The sequence below is a fragment of the Rhinatrema bivittatum genome, chromosome 8, assembly GCF_901001135.1.
Source record: "Rhinatrema bivittatum chromosome 8, aRhiBiv1.1, whole genome shotgun sequence".
Taxonomy (NCBI): Eukaryota; Metazoa; Chordata; class Amphibia; order Gymnophiona; family Rhinatrematidae; genus Rhinatrema; species Rhinatrema bivittatum.
Window position 1 is genome coordinate 170,458,931 of NC_042622.1, and position 20,634 is coordinate 170,479,564.

The window sequence follows — 20,634 nt, forward strand, 5'->3', positions numbered from 1 at the left end:
TTTAGGCTGAGAGGGGTCAGAAGAGGAGGTAGCTGGGAACACCTCCAAACATTCGCCTTCCTCGTTGTATGTTGCATCGTGGAAGTGAGAGGTAAGGAAAAATGTAGAAGCTCCTAGCACTCCATCTCTCTGCAGGACGCCATCTTGTCCCCTATCCCTTGGAAGATTTTTATATGAGTTTTTAATTGAATGTTATTCTATTCATTAATTGTTTTGAATTATTCTTTTTAATGGTATGGTTTTAGTAATTTTGTTTTTTGAGGAATGGTAGTGTTTCTGTTTTTTTTCCAGTTTTTCCTTTGTTGCAGTGCACACTGAATTTGGCTTGTTGCAGTTTCCAGTTCAGTTTTTGTCTATTTATACTGCATGGTCTCTTTATTCTGTATTTGAGGGTCTATCTGTGTTTTGTATTTGTGAATGAAGTGAGTTATTCCATTAGTGTGTAGATTCTATGTAGGGATCTATAGCAGCTTGGCTTGTTCTGTTTTCCTAATAAGGGGTGCATTACTATTTCAGGCCTGGTATAATATTTATAATATAAACTTTCATAGGTAGGGTTATTGCTGTTTGAGTGGCTCTTTGAGGGTCATTCCCATGCCCAAGATGCATTACAGAATACCTAATACCATATAGGTTCCAAGTGTCTCTTGCTTTTTTGCAGGGTTTTCTAGTTGGCACCTCAGCAGTGCATGTAAATATAATATACATATTGTAAGTGATATTTTTACCTCAGAAGACTATACTTTAAATGTTATTTTTCATGTAAAATCTTTTATTATAAATGCATATTTTTTAATTCTGTGTGAGGAGGGTGTGATGGGATGGGGGGGTGCAAGGTTGTAAAGATTTCGTAGGGCACCTAATAGCCTTGCACTGGACATTGCCATTGCTGTCAAACATTGAAGAGAGTCTCCCAACTCGTGGTGTCATGCGCTGTGAAATGGGTCAGGGTGCAGTTTTTCACGTATTTATTTATTTATTTATTTAGCGGCTTTTCTATACCGACATTAGTAGGAACATCATGTCGGTTTACATCAAACTATGGGTAGAAAATACAATGGGAGGGGAATGGGATTACAGAGAACAATAACTTGCATAACGGGTTACATGGTAGAGGAGGGAGTGAACAAGAACCGCAAGAAACAGGTTAACAATAACGTAACAGTTTAAACTAGTAGCATGATATAGTTGTGATGAGTTTGAGGGGATATGTCCTAATCTGGGAATGCCTGTTTGAAGAGCCAGGTTTTTAGCTTCTTCTTGAATTTGATGGTACATGGCTCAAGGCGGAGATTCGGGAGTAGTGTGTTCCAATGGGTGGGGCCTGCAATGGAGATGGCTCGCTCCCTTGTACTGGAGAGGTGTGCATACTTAAGGGAAGAGGTGTGGCGGGTACCTTTACAGGTTGCTCTGGTGGGGCGGTTGGATTGTATGAAACGGATGGGCTCGTTGAGCCTGCTGGAGTTGTGATTGTAGATGGATTTGTGTATGATGGTGAGTGTTTTGTAGAGGATGCGGGAAGGGATTGGGAGCCAATGGAGGTCCTTAAGGATAGGGGTTATGTGGTCAGATTTACGGACATTTGTAATGATTCTAGCAACGGCATTCTGCAGCATTTGGAGTGGTTTTATAGTGGAGTAGGGGAGGCCAAGAAATAGGGAGTTTATGTGTTTTTTCCAATTTATGTGCTGGTCAATCTGGACACCAAGGTCTCGTACAAAGGGCTGTGAGGAGATGACACTGAATGCAGGGTCGCTAGAGAGTGCAGGTTTGAGATATTGGGGATGGAGATAAAGAGCAGTTCAGTCTTAATCGAATTGATGGCCAGATGGAGATTTGTGAGTAAGGAGTTAATAGAGGCAAGACATTTCTCCCAGAATTTTAGGGATTGGGAGATGGATACTTGTATTGGTAAAATGATTTATACATCATCCGCGTAGATGTAGATTTTAAGGCCAAGGTCAGACAGGAGCTGGCAGAGGGGGATTAGGTAAATATTGAAGAGGATAGAAGAGAGAGAGGAGTCTTGGGGAACTCCTTGGGCGAGGCAGAAATGTGAAGATTCTGAGTTACCTATTTTGACAGAGAATTGTCTGTTAGCCAGATACGATTTAAACCAAAGGAAGGCTGAGCCTGTGATGCCAATGTCTGATAAGCGGAAGAGGAGGAGATTATGGCTTATTATATCAAATGCAGCGGAGATGTCAAGGAGGGCAAGTAAGAAGCATTGACCTTGATCTAGGCCTATGAGGAGGGAGTCAGTAAGGGTGAGGAGAAGGGTTTCAGTGTTGAGGTGTTTACGGAAGCCAAATTGTGAGAGGTGAAGGATATTGTTGCTATGTAGGTAATCCGTAAGTTGGGAGTTGACCACCTTTTCCATGATTTTGGCAATGAAAGGGAGGTTCGAGATAGGGTGATAGTTAGCTGGGTCTGTGGGGTCCAGGGAGGGTTTTTTGAGGAGGGGTTTGACGACTGCATGCTTGAGGGTGAGGGAGCAGTTAATGATATCTGCTAGGGGTTTGGCGATAGTATTGGGAATAGTTAGGAGGGCTTTGTGGGGAAGGTGTCAGAGGGGTGGGATGCGGGCTTAATCTTTTTGAGAATAGATTAAATTTCCTGGGATGAGGTGAGGTCAAGGGGATTCAAGGTTGGATTTGGTGGTGGACTGGGAGATATGTGAAGGGGGAGTCGTAGAGGGGGAGATTTGTGAGGGGGTGTCGTGGAGGGGAATCTGAGGAGGATGTTTGCTATTTTTTTGTTAAAGAAGAGGGCGAGTTCCTCACATTTACTACTAGCATCTTTGTCTGAGATGGAGGGAGGGGAGGACTTAGAGAGATCAGTGACGTAGGCGAACAGGGCTTTGGGGTTGAATTTGAATTCATGAATTTTGGCAGCATAGAAGTCACGTTTGGTCTTGAGTATGGAGAGTCTATAGGAGTGCATGGTAGATCTGTAGATGGCGGCTTGCTGTGGGGTGGGGTCTTTGCGCCAAATTCTCTCTCTCTGTCTAAGGTTGTTTTTCATTCTTTTTAATGCCAGTGTGTACCATGGTTTTTTATTTTTATGTGCTGGGAGTATGTTGCGGGTAGTGAGGGGGCATAATTCATTTGCTATATCAGTGGTGAGGTTGTGCCAAGAGGTGAGGGTGGCTTCAGGGGAGGAACAGTCAAGTTTGGTCAGGGACATATTGAGAGCTAAGGTTCTCAGTGGAGCAGTGTTTTCTGAAGACAAATGTGTTGGCCATAGGTGGCCATAGGTGCCAAATTGCCTGGGTACAGCTCTGCAGAGAACACTTAGAACTCTTTCGCTAAGAGCTTACAATGCTACAGGCAGAGCTGGAACACACAGGGCTGCAATCTGTCCTGTAGCAGGTGAGCCATGAGCCCGGATGCAGAGAACACATAGAATCCCTTCCACTAAGAGCTTATAATGCTACAGGTAGAGCTGGAACACCCAGGGCTGCAATCTGTCCTGTAGCAGGTGAGCCATGAGCCCGGATGCAGAGAACACATAGAATCCCTTCCACTAAGAGCTTATAATGCTACAGGCAGAGCTGGAACACACAGGGCTGCAATCTGTCCTGTAGCAGGTGAGCCATGAGCCCGGATGCAGAGAACACATAGAATCCCTTCCACTAAGAGCATACAATGCTATAGGCAAAGCTGGAACACCCAGGGCTGCAATTTGTCCTGTAGCAGGTGAGCCATGAGCCCGGATGCAAAGAACACATAGAATCCCTTCCACTAAGAGCTTACAATGCTACAGGCAGAGCTGGAACACCCAGGACTGCAATCTGTCCAGTAGCAGGACTGCAACATTAAGGAAGCGATCCATATCCTCTGCACTGTTTATAGGAGAGCCATTGAACTCATTTTCACTAGTTACAGCAGTTTAAAGCTGTTTCTCACTTTGCATTGCTGTATAAGGAAGTAATAAATCTTATTAACCAGGCGATCATGTCCAAACACAGATTTACATTGAAAGGAATGTACGAGACAGTAAAAGATTGAAAAACAGAAGTCCATAATACGTACAAGTCATCCGTCTGTGGTATACATTTGTCACGAAAATCCACGGGTGGAAGATCATCACACCTGCAGTCAAAAAGGCCCATAATCAAACCAATGGTATGAGTGCAAAGAGCCACTAGAAGCAGTGAGGGTAGGAGCAATATGAGGATGACTCTGGGAGTGCAGAACACATTGCTACGTTTGCCCTGGCGGATGGACAGAGAGTGGCAGTGTGCAGCAACAAGAAAGCAAATAGAATACTAGGGATTATTAGGAAAGGAATGGAGAATGAAACAGAGAACATCCTAATGCTTCTGTATCGCTCCATGCTGTGACTGTATCTCAAAAAAAGATATAGCAAAAGTAAAACAGATACAGTACATAGAAGAGCGACCAAAATGATAAAGGGATGGAACAAGTCCCCTATGAGGTTGGACTTTTCAGCTTGGAGAAGAGACAGTTGAGGGAAGAAATGATCTAGGATGATAAAATAATGAACGGAATAGAATGGGTAAACACAAAAGGAAAATTGGTTCTTACCTGCTAATTTTCGCTCCTGTAGTACCAAGGATCAGTCCAGACAGCTGGGTTGTGTCTCCCTTCCAGCAGATGGAGTCAGAGAAAAAAACTGAAAGGCACCCTCTCTTACACTGGGGTGCCACCTGCGATCCTTCAGTATAATCCATACCATAGCAGAATGAAACATATCATAACCTCAACATAAGAACCAATGGCTATATCAAACCACTTAATGAAAAAACTGCATAACTTCGGGAACTTATGTACATGGAGGAAGTACTTCCATATGCAACGTGAATGCTGTCCACTTGTGAATATTCTGCAGAATGAAAATGATACCGAATGGACTCTCTAGATTCCATGGGCGGGCATCTGGACTGATCCTTGGTACTACAGGAATGAAAATTAGCAGGTAAGAACCAATTTTCCTTTCCCTGTAGGTACCAGGATCAGTCCAGACTGCTGGGATGTACCCAAGCTGCCCTAAATAGGGTGGGACCTGGAGAGTCCTGCTCGAAGAACACTACTGCCAAAACAGTCACCATCCGGAGCACGGACGTCCATCGGTAATACTTAGCAAAAGTGTGTAAGGATTTCCAAGTAGCCACTCTGCAAATTTCCTGCGGTGAAACAAACTGACTCTCCGCCCAAGTCGCCACCTGAGAATGGATTGAATGCGCTTTCAAACCATTCGGTACTGCGTGCCCAAGACATATATATGTCAAAGTTATGGCTTTCTTCAACCATCGGGCAATAGTGGCTTTAGTTGCCTTATGTCCTTTCTTAGGACCACTCCATAAGACAAACAGATGATCAGAAAAACGAAAAGCATTAGTGACCTCTAGATAGCGAAGCAGAATCCACCGCACGTCTAATCTTTGCAAGTTGCAAGCCTGAGGCAAATTCCGATCCAAATCTGTGAAGGCAGGCAACTCCATGGTCTGATTCAAATGAAACTCCGATACGACCTTCGATAGAAAGGAGGGCACCATCCTAAGGGACACCCCTGAATCCAAAAACCTGAGAAAAGGCTCCCTATAGGACAACGCTTGAAGCTCAGAGATGCACCGTGCCAAAGTGATGGCCACCAGGAAAATCACCTTAAGTGTCAAGTCTTTCAAGGTGGCCTGTTTCAAAGGCTCAAACGGAAGACCGAACAAGCCACGGAGAACCAGATTTAAACTCCAAGAAGGATTCACTGGACAAGCCGCAGGGTTCAAATGTTTAGTACCTCTCAGGAAACTTGTTACATCTGGATGAGCTGCCAAGGATGTCCCGTCAATCTTCCCCCACAAACATCCCAGGGCCGCTACTTGAACCCTGAGAGAACTGCATGCCAAGCCTTTCTTCAGACCCTCCTGTAAGAACACCAGAATATGGACAATTGAGGTGCGCCGCGGGGACACCTTCAACCCGCTGCACCAGGAATCGAAAACCTTCCAGACTCGAACATAGGTGAGCGAAGTAGATGTTTTTTGCGCCTGCAGAAGGGTGGAAATAACCGAATCTGTATAACCTTTCTTCCTCAACTGCCGCCTCTCATAAGCTAAGCCGCTAGACAAAAGTGATCCACTTGATCGAAAAATACTGGAACTTGTCGAAGAAGATTCGGTAGATGACCAAGCCGAAGAGGACCGTCCACCACTAAGTTGATCAGATCTGCAAACCACTGTTACCATGACCACTCAGGAGCCATGAGAACGACTGAGCCTGTGTGAGCTTCTATCCTTCGCAAGACTTTGCCCACCAATGGCCAGGGAGGAAAGACGTACAGCAGAATGTCGCAGGACCAGAGCATCGACACCTTCCGCCCCCTGTTCCCTCCTGCGACTGAAGAACCAAGCCGCCTTCGCATTTCTCTGAGTTGCCATCTGCTCCAGGCGAGGAACACCCTATCAGTGAGTCATGAGATGCATCGCCTCCTCAGAAAGTTCCCACTCTCCAGGATCTAGATGCTGGTGACTGAGAAAATCCACCTGAATGTTGTCAACTCCGGCTATGTGAGAAGCTGCTAGATGGACCAGATGGCGCTCCGCCCAGAGCATTAGCCGGTCGGCCTCCAATGCCACTGGACAACTTCTGGTTCCCCACTGATGATTGATGTAAGCCACCATTGTTGCATTGTCGGACAATACCTGCACTGATCGATGGCACATTAGGGGGAGGAAACTGCGCAATGCCAGACGTACTGCCCTGGTTTCCAAGCAATTTATGGACCATTTCGCCTGCTGCTCTGTCCATCGGCCCTGTGCTGCCCTTGATTGGCAAACCACACCCCAGCCAGAGATGCTGGCGTCTGGCGTCACGATCACCCACTGGGACTCCTCCAGATCCATCCCGCTGCACATGAGCCGGAATCAACCACCAATGGAGACTGGACCTGGCAGGTTCCAAGACCGGCAATCGGATCTGGAACTCTTCTGACTTCAGGTCCCAACGAGAAAGTAACACCCTCTGCAAGGGTCTCATATGAGCAAAGGCCCAAGGGACTAACTCTAGAGTAGACTCCATAGAACCAAGCACCTGCAAGTAATCCCAAACCTGGGGTAGCAGTAGAGATAACAGCCGCTGGATCTCTGCCGTTAACTTGTCGATTCGCTCCTGTGTGAGAAAGACCTTGCGGACTGATGTGTCAAACCGAGCACCCAAGAAGTTGAGCACCTGGGACGGGACTAATTGGCTGTTGGCAAAATTGACGACTCAATCGAGGGATTGAAGCCAGTCCACTACCGACTGAACCGCTGCCCTGCAAAGCTCCTCTGACTTTGCATGGTTGAGCCAACCATCCAGATAGGGATGAACCAAAATCCCCTCCTGCCTGAGAGCCGCAGCTAATACCATCATTACTTTGGTGAAGACGCGGGGAGCTCCGAACGGGAGCGCCTGAAACTGATAATGCTCGTCCAGAATCATGAACCTGAGAAACCGCCAATACTGTTCGCGGATCCCTATGTGAAGATACGCTTCCGCAGGTCTGAAGAAGCCAAATATTCACCAGAGTGGACGACCGCAATGACTGAGTGGAGAGTTTTCACGCAAAAATGGGGTACCCGAAGCGCTTTGTTCACCTTCTTCAGATCCAAGATCAGGTGGAAGGAACTGGCGGTCCTGAACTGGCGGTCCTGAACTCCTCCAGCGGGTCTGGGACAATGGCTCCCAGTGCTTTCAACCGGCCCAGGGTTTGAGTCACCGCTGTCCATTTTGCGCGGGCCCCGCAGGGCGACATCAAGAACAGGTCCCACAACGGGCATGCAAAATCCAAAGCGTTGCCATGTTTGATGATGCTTAGAACCCACTGGTCCGATATAATCTTGACGCACTCCTTGAAGAAGAGAGACAGGCGGCCACCTATCACCGGAACAGAGGAGTGGGCCAGGACACCTTCATTGGGAGGACTTGCCCCCGGAAGATCCCCGAGGACCCCCGTCGCGGAGAGGCCTGTGGCCGTGAGAGGAATGAGACCAAGCCTGAGACCTCGTCGACGGCTGACGTGGCGTGAAGGCCGGAGCCCTGCCCCGCCGAAACTTGTGCTGTCCCCGAAACAGAGGGCATGCCGATCCCAAAGCCCTGGAGGTTTGAGGCTTGTCCTCCGGCAACTTGTACACCTTATTGTCCCCTAGGGATTTGATAAGGGCTTCCAGATCATCCCTGAACAAGAATTTCCCTTTAAAGGGAAGATTGCCTAGCTGGGCCTTGGAGGAAACATCGGCCAACCAGTTGCAGAGCCACAAAAGCCTTCTAGCCAAGACCACCGAAGCCATGGTGCGCAAGGACGCCCGAAGAAGATCATATAAGGCACCCGCGGTAAGTCACAGCCGCCTCCATGCGATCTGCCTGCTCTGCTTCCGCTGGAGGCAACTCCTGCGTGGTGAGCAACTGTTGCACCCAACGAAGAGTCGCCCTTTGCATGAGGCTACTGCAGACTGCCGCCCTAACGCAAAGCACCGAGACCTAAAACATCCTCTTAAAAAGGACCTCCAGCTTCCTATCCTGAAGCTCCTTAAGAGCGGCAGCCCCTGCAACTGGAATGGTCGTCCACTTAGTGATGGCTGAAAAGGTCACATCCACTTTTGGGACTCTAAGGATGGCCAAGGACTCGTCTGGCAGCAGGTAGAACTTCTTCATGGCTCACCCCACCCAAAGGCTGGCCTTGGAAGCCTCCCTATGCTATTATAACTCGGGTCACGAGTTGTAATAGCATAGGGTGAAAAGGAAAAGCTTTAGGAGGGGCCCAAAGCCCCGAGAGAACGGGGTCCCCCTTGGTAGCCTCCGAGCTCGGCTGCAGCACCTCAATACTGAGCTCCGTCAGAACATGAGGGATTAAATGATCAAGCTCCTCCCTTCAAAATAATCTGAGGATCCTCGGGTCATCCCCCTCAACTGGGGTGGGCTCATCAACATCCCCGTCAATATCCACAAGGAGAGGATCCAGCGAAGGGGGATCCCGTGGATCGGAGGCCGGGGTCCAGGAGAGATCCAAATCCGCACGGCCCGTCCTCTCTCTGGAGGAACCGGAACCCCCAGAAAGCCTAGCCACCTTCACAGACGGAGGCTCCACAGCCTACAACTCAGCCTCGGCCTCAAAAAATGCCTTGTGCATTAAAAGCACAAATCTGGAAGAAAAAGAAAGCCATCCCTTTAAGGCCCCCCCCCCCCCCCCCCCGCAGCAGGGTCAGAGCTCGGAGAGGAGGCAGGCACTGGGAGCCACTGTTTAACAGGGCTCAAATTTGGTGGGGAGAGCGGAGGAGAGATTTCCCACCCCCCTGCATCCAACCCTTCACTGGAGCATGGTGGAGGCAAAATGGCCGCCGTTCCCTCGCTAGATGGGGACGGGGCAGGCCGAGGCCGGCAGAGGCACGAATTCCTCCCTGTGCCACAGGAGCACGCTGAAAACGACCCACTGCTGCTCCTCGACGGTCCTTCCTCTCCCAGGAGGCACCGTGTACAAAGGTCATCGCGGGAGAGTCGCGCCACCGGCTCCCCACATGCTGAACACGCAGAACCCCGCGGCATACCAGCGGAGAGGGAGCGAGCATGAGGCTGAAAAAATTGGTGAAAATCGCCCCTCCGGAGCCCAGGGAAACCTGTGCGCACAGTGGAAAAATAACTCTATGTTTTTTTTTTAAACGCTGGGTCCTTAATCGAGGCACAGGCAGCCCCCCTCCCCCCCCCACGAGGAATTATGCTGTCTCAGAGTGCAAGGGGGAGGGACCGTCCCACCGGTAAATCCCCCTGCTCACCGGTAGAAGGAGCGGGTCCGGGAAAACGGCTAACGGGGCATCCAACCCCAGCCGTGCCTCATCCAAGGTCGTAGCCTCAGGAGGAGTGAGTCTGCTCACCTCCAGAAAGAAAACTAACTACTATTTGTTTATTTTTTTTTAAACAGCTTGCTTTAGCCACTGGTAGAAACAAACATCATTAGGTCTTATAATTTCTAGTTTACTTTGTTTTCCTTGTTTTCTTTCTTTTTTTTTTTTTTTTTAAAGGATTAGGACTGTAGGTTTATCACCCTCATCTCTGGAGTCAGAGAAATACTGAAGGATCGCAGGTGGCACACCAGTGTAAAAGGGGGTGCCTTTCAGCTTTTTTTCCCTGACTCTATCTGCTGGAAGGGAGGCACATCCCAGCAGTCTGGACTGATCCTGGTACGTACAGGGAAACGGTTGTTTACTATTCCAAAAAGTACAAAGACTAGGGGACACTCAATGAAGATACTAGGTTTTACATTAAGACATAGGAGAAATATTTTTTTTACCCAATGCATAATTCAGCTCTGGAACTTGATGCCAGAGGATGTGGTGAAAGCTGTTAGTGAAACTGCATTTAAAAAAGGTTTGGACATGTTCCTGGAGGAAAAGTCCATAAACCATTATTACAGTGAACTTGGAGAAATCTATTGCTTATCCCTGAGATAAGCAGCATAGAATCTGTTTTATCTTGTGGGATCCTGCCAGGCACTTGTGACCTGGATTGGCTGCTGTTGAAAACAAGATACTGGGCTTGGTCTGACCCAGTATGGCAAATCTTATATTCTTAAGTGCTCCCGATGTTAATGCCTGTTCCAGAAGGCTATCAGATCTGGTGCAGTGTATGTATGATATATGCTGATTGTGTAAGTAATATGATTCTTAGCACAAAAGGCTCAGTGGTGATGGGGCCTTCATTTTGCAAACTTAGCATGACAAGACCTTAAAATAAATCTGGGTGTGGAGTGTGGCAAATCCGGTGAAGTCAGTAAAAAGATGAAAACCAGAACTCCATAAAACATACCTGGAATCCATTTGGACTTCATAACTTTCACGTACTATGACAGGCTCCAGATCTTCATGCCTGCAGACAAGAAGCCACTTAATCAACCAATATGAGAGCAAAGAGTCACTCAGGAGCTGTGAGGGTGAGGAGCTATATGAGGAAGACTCTAGGAGTGCAGAGCACATTGCTACGTGCACCCTGGAGGATGGACAGAGAGTGGCAGTGTTACTGGAGGGGAGAAGGGGAGAGTGAGGTGTGCAGGTAGATCCATCTCAGGGGACAGGCTGAATTGGTCTTGGTTTTATTTATTTACTTCTATTTAGAAAATCGCCTACATCCTGGGTTCTAATAAAAAAAAAAACAAACAAGTAATGCAATCAGTAACAAGCATACCACAGAAACATAAACAGCAAATAATAACATCTCTGGACTTATCGTTCCTGCTGTTCTTACAGAAATTATCAGCACAAATCCAGAAATGCCATGGGGTAAAAACAGGACTGCCTAGACCTCTCCCTTGTGTCATGGATCTACCTGGTCACTATGGCCTTTGACAATCAATTCACATTTTTTGCATATAAAAGTATGGAGTAAAACTTATTTCACGCATTTTGTCACCTGCACTTGGAAAAGGCGTACTGGGGATAACTCAGAGTGGGGAAAGCATTTATACCCATACTTTTATTTCTCTGTTCTTTTATTTTAATGTATTATTTTATGCATGTAACCTTGGAACCCTCGCCAAACTTTGGAGGTTGCAGGTAACAGATATTTTAAATAATTAAATATTTATCTTTGTCAAAATTGTACACATAAATGTCCTTGCAGAAACCTACTCCTGCTCAGGAGAAAGCAAAACTTTCTGGGGTAGATTTTTTAAAAAGTGCACGCGGCCTAAATGTGCGCCTGCTACCTGGCACACGCACATGTATGCCCGATTTTATAACATGAGCGCGTAGGCACACGCATGTTATAAAATCCTGGATTGGCGTGCGCAAGGGGCTGCACAATTGTGCATCTTGTGCACGCCGAGCTGCCTTCCATGTTCCCTTCCCGCTAGCCTGACCTTCCCACCCCTTCCCCTAACGTTTCCCCCCCTAGCCCTACTCTAACCCCTTCTGACCTTTATTTTACCTTTTGCACCTGCCGGCCCACAATCCCCGGCACAGCACCAAATATGGCCGCTGTGCCGGGAGCCTGACCCTGCCCCCAGACCACCCTGCCCACACCCCGCCCCTTTAGTAAACCCTGGGACTTACACATGTCCCGGGACTTTACGCGCACCGGGCCTTTTGAAAAAAGGCCCGGTGCGCGTAACCTTTGGAAAATCCGGCCCTCTGTGTGTATGTGGATGTGTGCACTAGGATAACCTAGGATTTAGACACAAAAGTTTGTCTGAAAATTTGGGATAAAGTCTGTGGGTAATTCATTACAGGAAGAAACTCATAATATAAACTTTAAAAAAAATATCCGAATTAGAAAGCCTAAGAGGGAATCAGTTGCACCGTTAGATAATCAAGGAGTTAAAGGGGCTCTTAGGGAAGATAAGGCCATTGCAGAAAAATTAAATGAATTCTTTGCTTTGGTATTTACTAATGAGGATGTTGGGGAGATACCAGTTCCGGAGATGGTTTTCAAGGATGATGATTCAGATGATCTGAACCAAATCACAGTGAACCTGGAAGATGTAATAGGCCAAATTGATACTGAAAAGTAGCAAATCACTAGGACCGGATGGTATACACCAAAGGGTTCTGAAAGAACTTTTATTATAGTAATTTGTAATCTATCATTAAAATCATCCATTGTACCTGAGGACTGGAGGGTAGCCAATGTAACCCCAATATTTAAAAAGGGCTCCAAGGGTGATCTGGGAATCTATAAACCGGAGAGCCTGACTCCAGTGCCCAAAAAATCATGGAAAATATTCTACAGATTAAAATAGCAGTACATATAGATAGACATGGTTTAATGGGCCACAGTCAGCATGGATTTATCCAAAGGAAATCTTGCCTCACTAATCTGCTACATTTTTTTGAAGGTGTAAATAAACATATGGATAAAGGTGAACTGGTAAATTTAGTGTATCCACATTTCCAGAAAGCATTTGGCATAGTCCCTCATGAAATTAAAAAGTCATGGGATAGGAGACAATGTCCTATTGTGGATTTAGGTCTAAATCTTCAATTTTCTTAATGGAGAAAGGTGAATAGTGGAATGCCCCAGGGATCTGTTCTGGGACCTCTGCGTTTTAATATATTTATAAACGACTTGGAAATAGGGACAACAAATGAGATGATAAAATTTGCAGATGACACAAAATTATTCATAGTTGTTAAATTACAAGAGGATTGTGAGAAATTACAAAAGAACCTTGCAAGACTGGAAGACTGGACATGCAAACGGCAAATGAAATTTTATGTGGACAAGTGCAAGATAACGCATGTAGGGAAGAGTAACCCAAATTATAGCTTCAAAATGTAAGGTTCCACATTAAGAAGCACTATTCAGGAAAAGGATATAGGCATCATCATTGAAAATACATTGAAATCTTCTGCCCAGTGTGCAGCAGTAAGAAAGCAAAAAGAATACAAGGGATTATTAGGAAAGGAATGGAAAAAGGAACAGAGAATATCATAATGCCTCTGTATTGCTCCATGGTGCAACCTCATCTTGAATATTGTATAGTCACTGTATCAAAAAAAGATATAGCAAAAATAGAAAAGATACAGTACATAGAAGAGCGGCCAAAATGATAAAGTGTTGGAACAATTCCCCTATGAGGTTGGACTTTTCAGTTTGGAGAAGAAGAGACAGTTGAGGGAAGATATGATCTAGGATGATAAAATAATGAACGGAATAGAATGGGTAAAGGCAAAATGGTTGTTTACTATTTCAAAAAGTAGAAAGACTAGGGGACACTCAATGAAGATACTAGGTTTTACATTAAGACATAGGAGAAACTATTTTTTTTACCCAATGCATAATTCAGCTCTGGAATTTGATGCCAGAAGATGTGATGAAAGCTGTTAGTGCAGCTGCGTTTAAAAAAGGTTTGGACAAGTTCCTGGAGGAAAAGTCCATTAACCATTATTACAGTGATCTTGGGGAAATCCATTGCTTATCCCTAAGATAAGCAGCATGGAATTTGTTTTATTTTGTGGGATCCTGCCAGGTACTTGTGACCTCGATTGGCCACTGTTGGAAACAAGATACTGGGCTTGGTGAATCTTTGGTCTGACAAAGTACGGCAAATCTTATGTTCTTAAGTGCTCCCGATGATAATGCCTGTTCCAGAAGGCTATCAGATCTGGTGCAGTGTATTTATGATATATGCTGATAGTGGAAGTATTATGAATCTTGTCACAAAAGGCTCAGTGGTGATCGGGCCTTCATTTTGCAAACTTAGCATGACAAGATCTTAAAATAAATCTGTTTGTGGAGTGTGGCAAATCCAGTGAAGTCAGTAAAAGGATGAAAACCAGAAGACCATAATACATACCTGGAATCCATTTGGACTTCATAACTTGTAAGGAATGTGAAAGGTTCCAGATCTTTGTGCCTGCAGACAAGAAGCCACTTAATCAACCAATGGTATGAGAGCAAAGAGTCACTCAGGAGCTGTGAGGGTGAGGAGCAATATGAGGAAGACTCTGGGAGTGCAGAGCACATTGCTACGTGCACCCTGGAGGATGGACAGAGAGTGGCAGTGTTACTGGAGGGGAGAAGGAGAGAGTGTGGTGTGCAGGTAGATCCATCTCAGGGGACAGGCTGAATTGGTCTTGGTTTTATTTATTTACTTCTATTTAGAAAATCGCCTACATCCTGGGTTCTAATAAAAAAAAAAAAACAAGTAATGCAATCAGTAACAAGCATACCACAGAAACATAAACAGCAAATAATAACATCTCTGGACTTATCGTTCCTGCTGTTCTTACAGAAATTATCAGCACAAATCCAGAAATGCCATGGGGTAAAAACAGGACTGCCTAGACCTCTCCCTTGTGTCATGGATCTACCTGGACACTATGGGCTTTGACAATCAATTCACATTTTTTGCATATAAAAGTATGGAGTAAAACTTATTTCACGCATTTTGTCACCTGCACTTGGAAAAGGCGTACTGGGGATAACTCAGAGTGGGGAAAGCATTTATACCCATACTTTTATTTCTCTGTTCTTTTATTTTAATGTATTATTTTATGCATGTAACCTTGGAACCCTCGCCAAACGTTGGAGGTTGCAGGTAAAAGATATTTTAAATAATTAAATAATTTTGTTTGTCAAAATTGTGCACATAAATGTCCTTGCAGAAACCTACTCCTGCTCAGGAGAAAGCAAAACTTTCTGGGGTAGATTTTAAAACAAGCGTGCGCGTCCTAAATGTGCGCATGCTACCTGGCGCGCGCACATGTGTGCCCGATTTTATAACATGAGCATGCAGGCGTGCGCATGTTATAAAATCCTGGGTCAGTGTGCGCAAGGGGGGTGCATGCCGAGCCGCGCTGCCTTCCCCCAAGCCTGACCTTCCCACCCCTTCCCCTAACGTTTCCCCCCCAGCCGTACTCTAACCCCTCCTGACCTTTAATTTACCTTTTGTGCCTGCCGGCCCAGAATCCCCGGCACAGCACCAAATATGGCCGCTGTGCCGGGAGCCTGACCCTGCCCCCAGACCACCCCGCCCACACCCCGCCCCTTTAGTAAACCCTGGGACTTACACATGTCCCGGGACTTTACGCGCACCGGGCCTTTTGAAAAAAGGCCCGGTGCCCGTAACCTTTTGAAAATCCGGCCCTCTGTGTGTATGTGGATGTGTGCACTAGGATAACCTAGAATTTAGACACAAAAGTTTGTCTGAAAATTTGGGATAAAGTCTGTGGGTAATTCATTACAGGAAGAAACTCATAATATAAACTTTAAAAAAAATATCCGAATTAGAAAGCCTAAGAGGGAATCAGTTGCACCGTTAGATAATCAAGGAGTTAAAGGGGTTCTTAGGGAAGATAAGCCCACTGCAGAAAAATTAAATGAATTCTTTGCTTTGGTATTTACTAATGAGGATGTTGGGGAGATACCAGTTCCGGAGATGGTTTTCAAGGATGATGATTCAGATGATCTGAACCAAATCACAGTGAACCTGGAAGATGTAATAGGCCAAATTGATACTGAAACGTAGCAAATCACTTCGACCGGATGGTATACACCAAAGGGTTCTGAAAGAACTTTTATTATACTAATTTGTAATCTATCATTAAAATCATCCATTGTACCTGAGGACTGGAGGGTAGCCAATGTAACCCTCTATATTTAAAAAGGGCTACAGGGGTGATCTGGGAATCTACAAACCGGAGAGCCTGACTCCAGTGCCCAAAAAATCAAGTAAAATATTCTACAGATTAAAATAGCAGTACATATAGATAGACATGGTTTAATGGGCCACAGTCAGCATGGATTTATCCAAAGGAAATCTTGCCTCACTAATCTGCTACATTTTTTTGAAGGTGTAAATAAACATATGGATAAAGGTGAACTGGTAAATTTAGTGTATCACATTTCCAGAAAGCATTTGGCAAAGTCCCTCATGAAATTAAAAAGTCATGGATTAGGAGACAATGTCCTATTGTGGATTTAGGTCTAAATCTTCAATTTTCTTAATGGAGAAAGGTGAATAGTGGAATGCCCCAGGGATCTGTTCTGGGACCTCTGCTTTATATTTATAAATGACTTGGAAATGGGGACAACAAATGAGATGATAAAATTTGCAGATAACACAAAATTATTCATAGTTGTTAAATTACAAGAGGATTGTGAGAAATTACAAAAGGACCTTGCAAGACTGGAAGACTGGACATGCAAACGGCAAATGAAATTTTATGTGGACAAGTGCACATGCATGTAGGGAAGAGTAACCCAAATTATAGCTTCAAAATGTAAGGTTCCACATTAGGAAGCACTATTCAGGAAAAGGATCTAGGCATCATCGTTGAAAATACATTGAAATCTTCTGCCCAGTGTGCAGCAGTAAGAAAGCAAAAAGAATACAAGGGATTATTAGGAAAGGAATGGAAAAAGGAACAGAGAATATCATAATGCCTCTGTATTGCTCCATGGTGCAACCTCATCTTGAATATTGTATAGTCACTGTATCAAAAAAAAGATATAGCAAAAATAGAAAAGATACAGTACATAGAAGAGCGGCCAAAATGATACAGTGTTGGAACAATTCCCCTATGAGATTGGGCTTTTCAGCTTTGAGAAGAGACAGTTGAGGGAAAATATGATCTAGGAAGTTAAGATAATGAACGGAATAGAATGGGTAAACGCAAATCTGTTTTTTACTATTTCAAAAAGTAGAAAGACTGGGGACACTCAATGAAGATACTAGGTTTTACATTATGACATAGGAGAAAATATTTTTTTTTACCCAATGCATAATTCAGCTCTGGAATTTGTTGCCAGAGGATGCGGTGAAAGCTGTTAGTGTAGCTGCGTTTAAAAAAGGTTTGGACATGTTACTGGAGGAAAAATCCATAAACCATTATTACAGTGAACTTGGGGAAATCCATTGTTTATCCCTAAGATAAGCAGCATGGAATCTGTTTTATCTTGTGGGATCCTGCCAGGTACTTGTGACCTGGATTGGCCACTGTTGGAAACAAGATACTGGGCTAGGTGAACCTTTGCTCTGACACAGTATGGCAAATCTTATATTTTTAAGTGCTCCCGATGTTAATGCCTGTTCCAGAAGGCTATCAGATCTGGTGCAGTGTATGTATGATATATGCTGATAGTATAAGTATTATGATTCTTAGCACAAAAGGCTCAGTGATGATCGGGCCTTCATTTTGCAAACTTAGCATGACAAGACCTTAAAATAAATCTGGGTGTGGAGTGTGGTAAATCCGATGAAGTCAGTAAAAGGATGAAAACCAGAAGACCATAATACATACCTGGAATCCATCTGGACTTCATAACTTTTACGTTCTGTGAAAGGCTCCAGATCTTCATTCCTGCAGACAAGAAGCCACTTAATCAACCAATGGTCTGAGAGTAAAGAGTCATTCAGGAGCTGTGAGGGTGAGGAGCAATATGAGGAAGACTCTGGGAGTGCAGAGCACATTGCTACGTGCACCCTGGCAGATGGACAGAGAGTGGCAGTGTTACTGGAGGGGAGAAGGGGAGAAAGGGAGAGTGTGGTGTGCAGGTAGATCCATCTCATAGGACAGGCTGAATTGGTCTTGGTTTTATTTATTTATTTCTACAAGCCGTTAAGCCCGTTAAAACGGGCTACATTACATTTAACACAGCACCCTTCTACACTTTTTCTCCCTCACTCCCCCTTCCCCTCGTTCACTCCTCCTCTTCCCTCCACTCAGTCTTACTCACCCTCTGTCTCCCACTGCCTCCTTCCCCTCACTCTCACCTCCCTCCCCTTCCCTCAGTCACTCCCACCTCTCTCCCCTTCCCTCAATCCCATCCCCTCTCCCTCAGCCCTCCTCCACTCCCTTTTTCTCTGCTCCACAACTTCTTACCCTTCCACTTACTCACATCCCTGTCTCTCACCTCTCCCTCATTCTCCCTCTCCCCTCACTCTTCCCCTTCCACTTACTCACATCCCTGTCTCTCACCTCTCCCTCATTCTCCCTCTCCCCTCACTCTTCCCCACCCCCTACCTCCCTCCCACACACTCACCCACTCCTCCCTCCCTCTCACTCAGTCCCTCCCCCTCCCTCACTCTCACTCAGTCCCTCCCTCCCCCCTCAGTCCCTCCCTCCCCCTCAGTCCCTCCCCCTCACTCCGTCCCTCCTCTCACTCAGTCCGTCCCTCCCTCTCACTCAGTCCGTCCCTCCCTCACTACTGGTCGCCACCGCCGCCCGCCACCGCTGCCGCTGCCACCCGACGCCGCCATGTTGGGTTTTTTTTTCTGAGACCGACGTCCTTGCCCACACATGCGCAGTAGAGCTGCTCTCTACTGCGCATTTGCGGCACGTCGGTCAACCTTCGTTTATTACAGGGGTCGGGAACCCATGGCTCGCGAGCCAGATATGGCTCTTTTGAGGGTTGCACCTGGCTCGCAGACAAGTGTCCCCACACTTTCCCGCTGACCCAGCTGCTCCCCGGTCCTCCTCCGCCCGGGCTTAAAATGCTGTCAGCCCGGGCGGAACGCGGCAGGCAGCTGGAATCAGCGGCACCGGCGTGCTCTCTTCTTCCCGCCCCCCCCCCCCCCATCCGCGGCCCGGAAGAGGAAGTGGAGAGTATAGGGTGCGTGCGCGGCAGGAAGAGGCCACGCTCTCATTCACTCTCTCTCTCTCCCACCCCGGGAACTCGCGGCAGCAGCAGCCTCCTCCCAACGCTAACCTCCTTCATCTTCAGCCCTCGCGGAGGCGGAGTGCCATCGGCCGCGGCTGAACCTCTTCATTTTCCTCCGAGCCGCGCTGCTCAGTCTTCTTTTCTTCGGGCCGATGCCGAGCGCACTAGCGTGGCCTCTGCTTGCCGCGCAGGCACCCGATAGTCTCCACTTCCTCTTCCGGGCCGCGGGGGGGGGGGGCTGTGTGTGTGTGAGAGATTGCATGTATGTGAATGATTGAGAGCCTGTATGTAAGTTTACCATTGGGAACCTGTATGTGTAAGTTTGTGATTGAAAACCTGTTTGTGTGAAAGAGTATGTGTGTATGATTGAGATCCTTTGTGTGTGAGAGAGATCATGTGTATGTATGATTAAGAGCCTGTGTGTATAAGTAAGAGAGAGAGATCATGTGTGTCTGTGTGTGATTGAGAGCTGATTTAGATGAGGGCGCATGTGAGTATGTGATTGAGAGCCTGTGTGTAAATGAGAGAAAGAGAGGACATGTTTGTAAGCATGTGAATGAGAGTCTGTGTGTGAGAGAAAAAGACAGCATGTATTTATGTGATTGAAAGCCTGTGTGTGTGTAAGCGTGAAAAGATAGACAGCATGTGTGTAAATGTGTAATCAAGAGCCTATATTAGTGAGAGAGAAAAAACATGTGTATATGTGAGTACTGAGAGCATGTGTGTATAGGTGTGTCATTGAGAGCCAGTGTGAGAGAGAGAGAGCGCTGGTATGTGACTGAGAGAGGAGAAAGTTCCAAGCAAACCACCCCACCTCCTGCTAATTCAGAACAATCTCAGGACACCTGGATATCAAACGTTCCCAGGTATGCAGAGCAAAAAAAATTTTGTATCCTTATTATTTTTCATTACTGGGTCTTTGTGTCTGCTATTTTGAAATATTTTGTTGGTATGTGGAAATGTTTTATATGAGTTTTTAATTATTGGATATTCCACTCATCAGCTGTTTTGAAATATGTTCTTTTTGTTAGTACAGTTTTACTGCTGATGATTTTATATATCTTGATTTGTTTTATAAGGATGGGTGATGTTTCTTTTTTCCTTTGTTACACTGCATACAGAGACTCTGGCTTGTTGCAGTTTCCAATTCAGTTTTTTCTGCATGCTTCTTGTTATGCGTTTTGGTCTCTTTATTCTATGTTAGGTGAGGGACAGCACGTGATTCAGGTGAGGTTTTCTGCTGGCGTGTAGTTTGTGTGTAGGACTCTATAGCAGCCTGACTTGGTCCGTTTTCCTAATAGGAGATGTATTGGTGTCTTAAGGCCTGGTGTAATATTTTCAGAGACTTATTGTACTTTAAAAGTGTGATCTTACATAAAATGCACACATTTACTTGTATTTAGTTTTAAACATATTGTATGGCTCTCATGGAATTACATTTTAAAATATGTGGCGTTTATGGCTCTCTCAGCCAAAAAGGTTCCTGACCCCTGGTTTATTAGGTAGGATTTTGAAAACCGTCTACATCCTGGGCTCTGATCAG

At 45.7% G+C, this 20,634-nt stretch overlaps 1 protein-coding gene across 7 annotated transcripts in view; it reads right to left on the reverse strand.

The window, feature by feature from the left end:
• LOC115096930 (transient receptor potential cation channel subfamily V member 3-like) overlaps positions 1 to 20,634 on the reverse strand; it is a 140,817-nt gene that overhangs the window by 96,433 nt on the left and 23,750 nt on the right. For 4 of the 7 annotated variants that reach the window (XR_003858169.1, XM_029612234.1, XM_029612233.1 and 1 more), the window contains 4 exons: positions 17,732 to 17,791; positions 14,284 to 14,343; positions 10,800 to 10,859; positions 4,035 to 4,094 (listed from right to left, as the gene is read on the reverse strand). Coding sequence is in view for 6 of the 7 variants with exons in the window: in XM_029612234.1 (XP_029468094.1) it covers positions 4,035 to 4,094; positions 10,800 to 10,859; positions 14,284 to 14,343; positions 17,732 to 17,791 (240 nt within the window). In the remaining variant the exon portion in view is untranslated. The remainder of the gene's footprint in view (positions 1 to 4,034; positions 4,095 to 10,799; positions 10,860 to 14,283; positions 14,344 to 17,731; positions 17,792 to 20,634) is intronic. The other 3 variants (XM_029612235.1, XM_029612238.1, XM_029612236.1) reach the window with 2 other exon arrangements.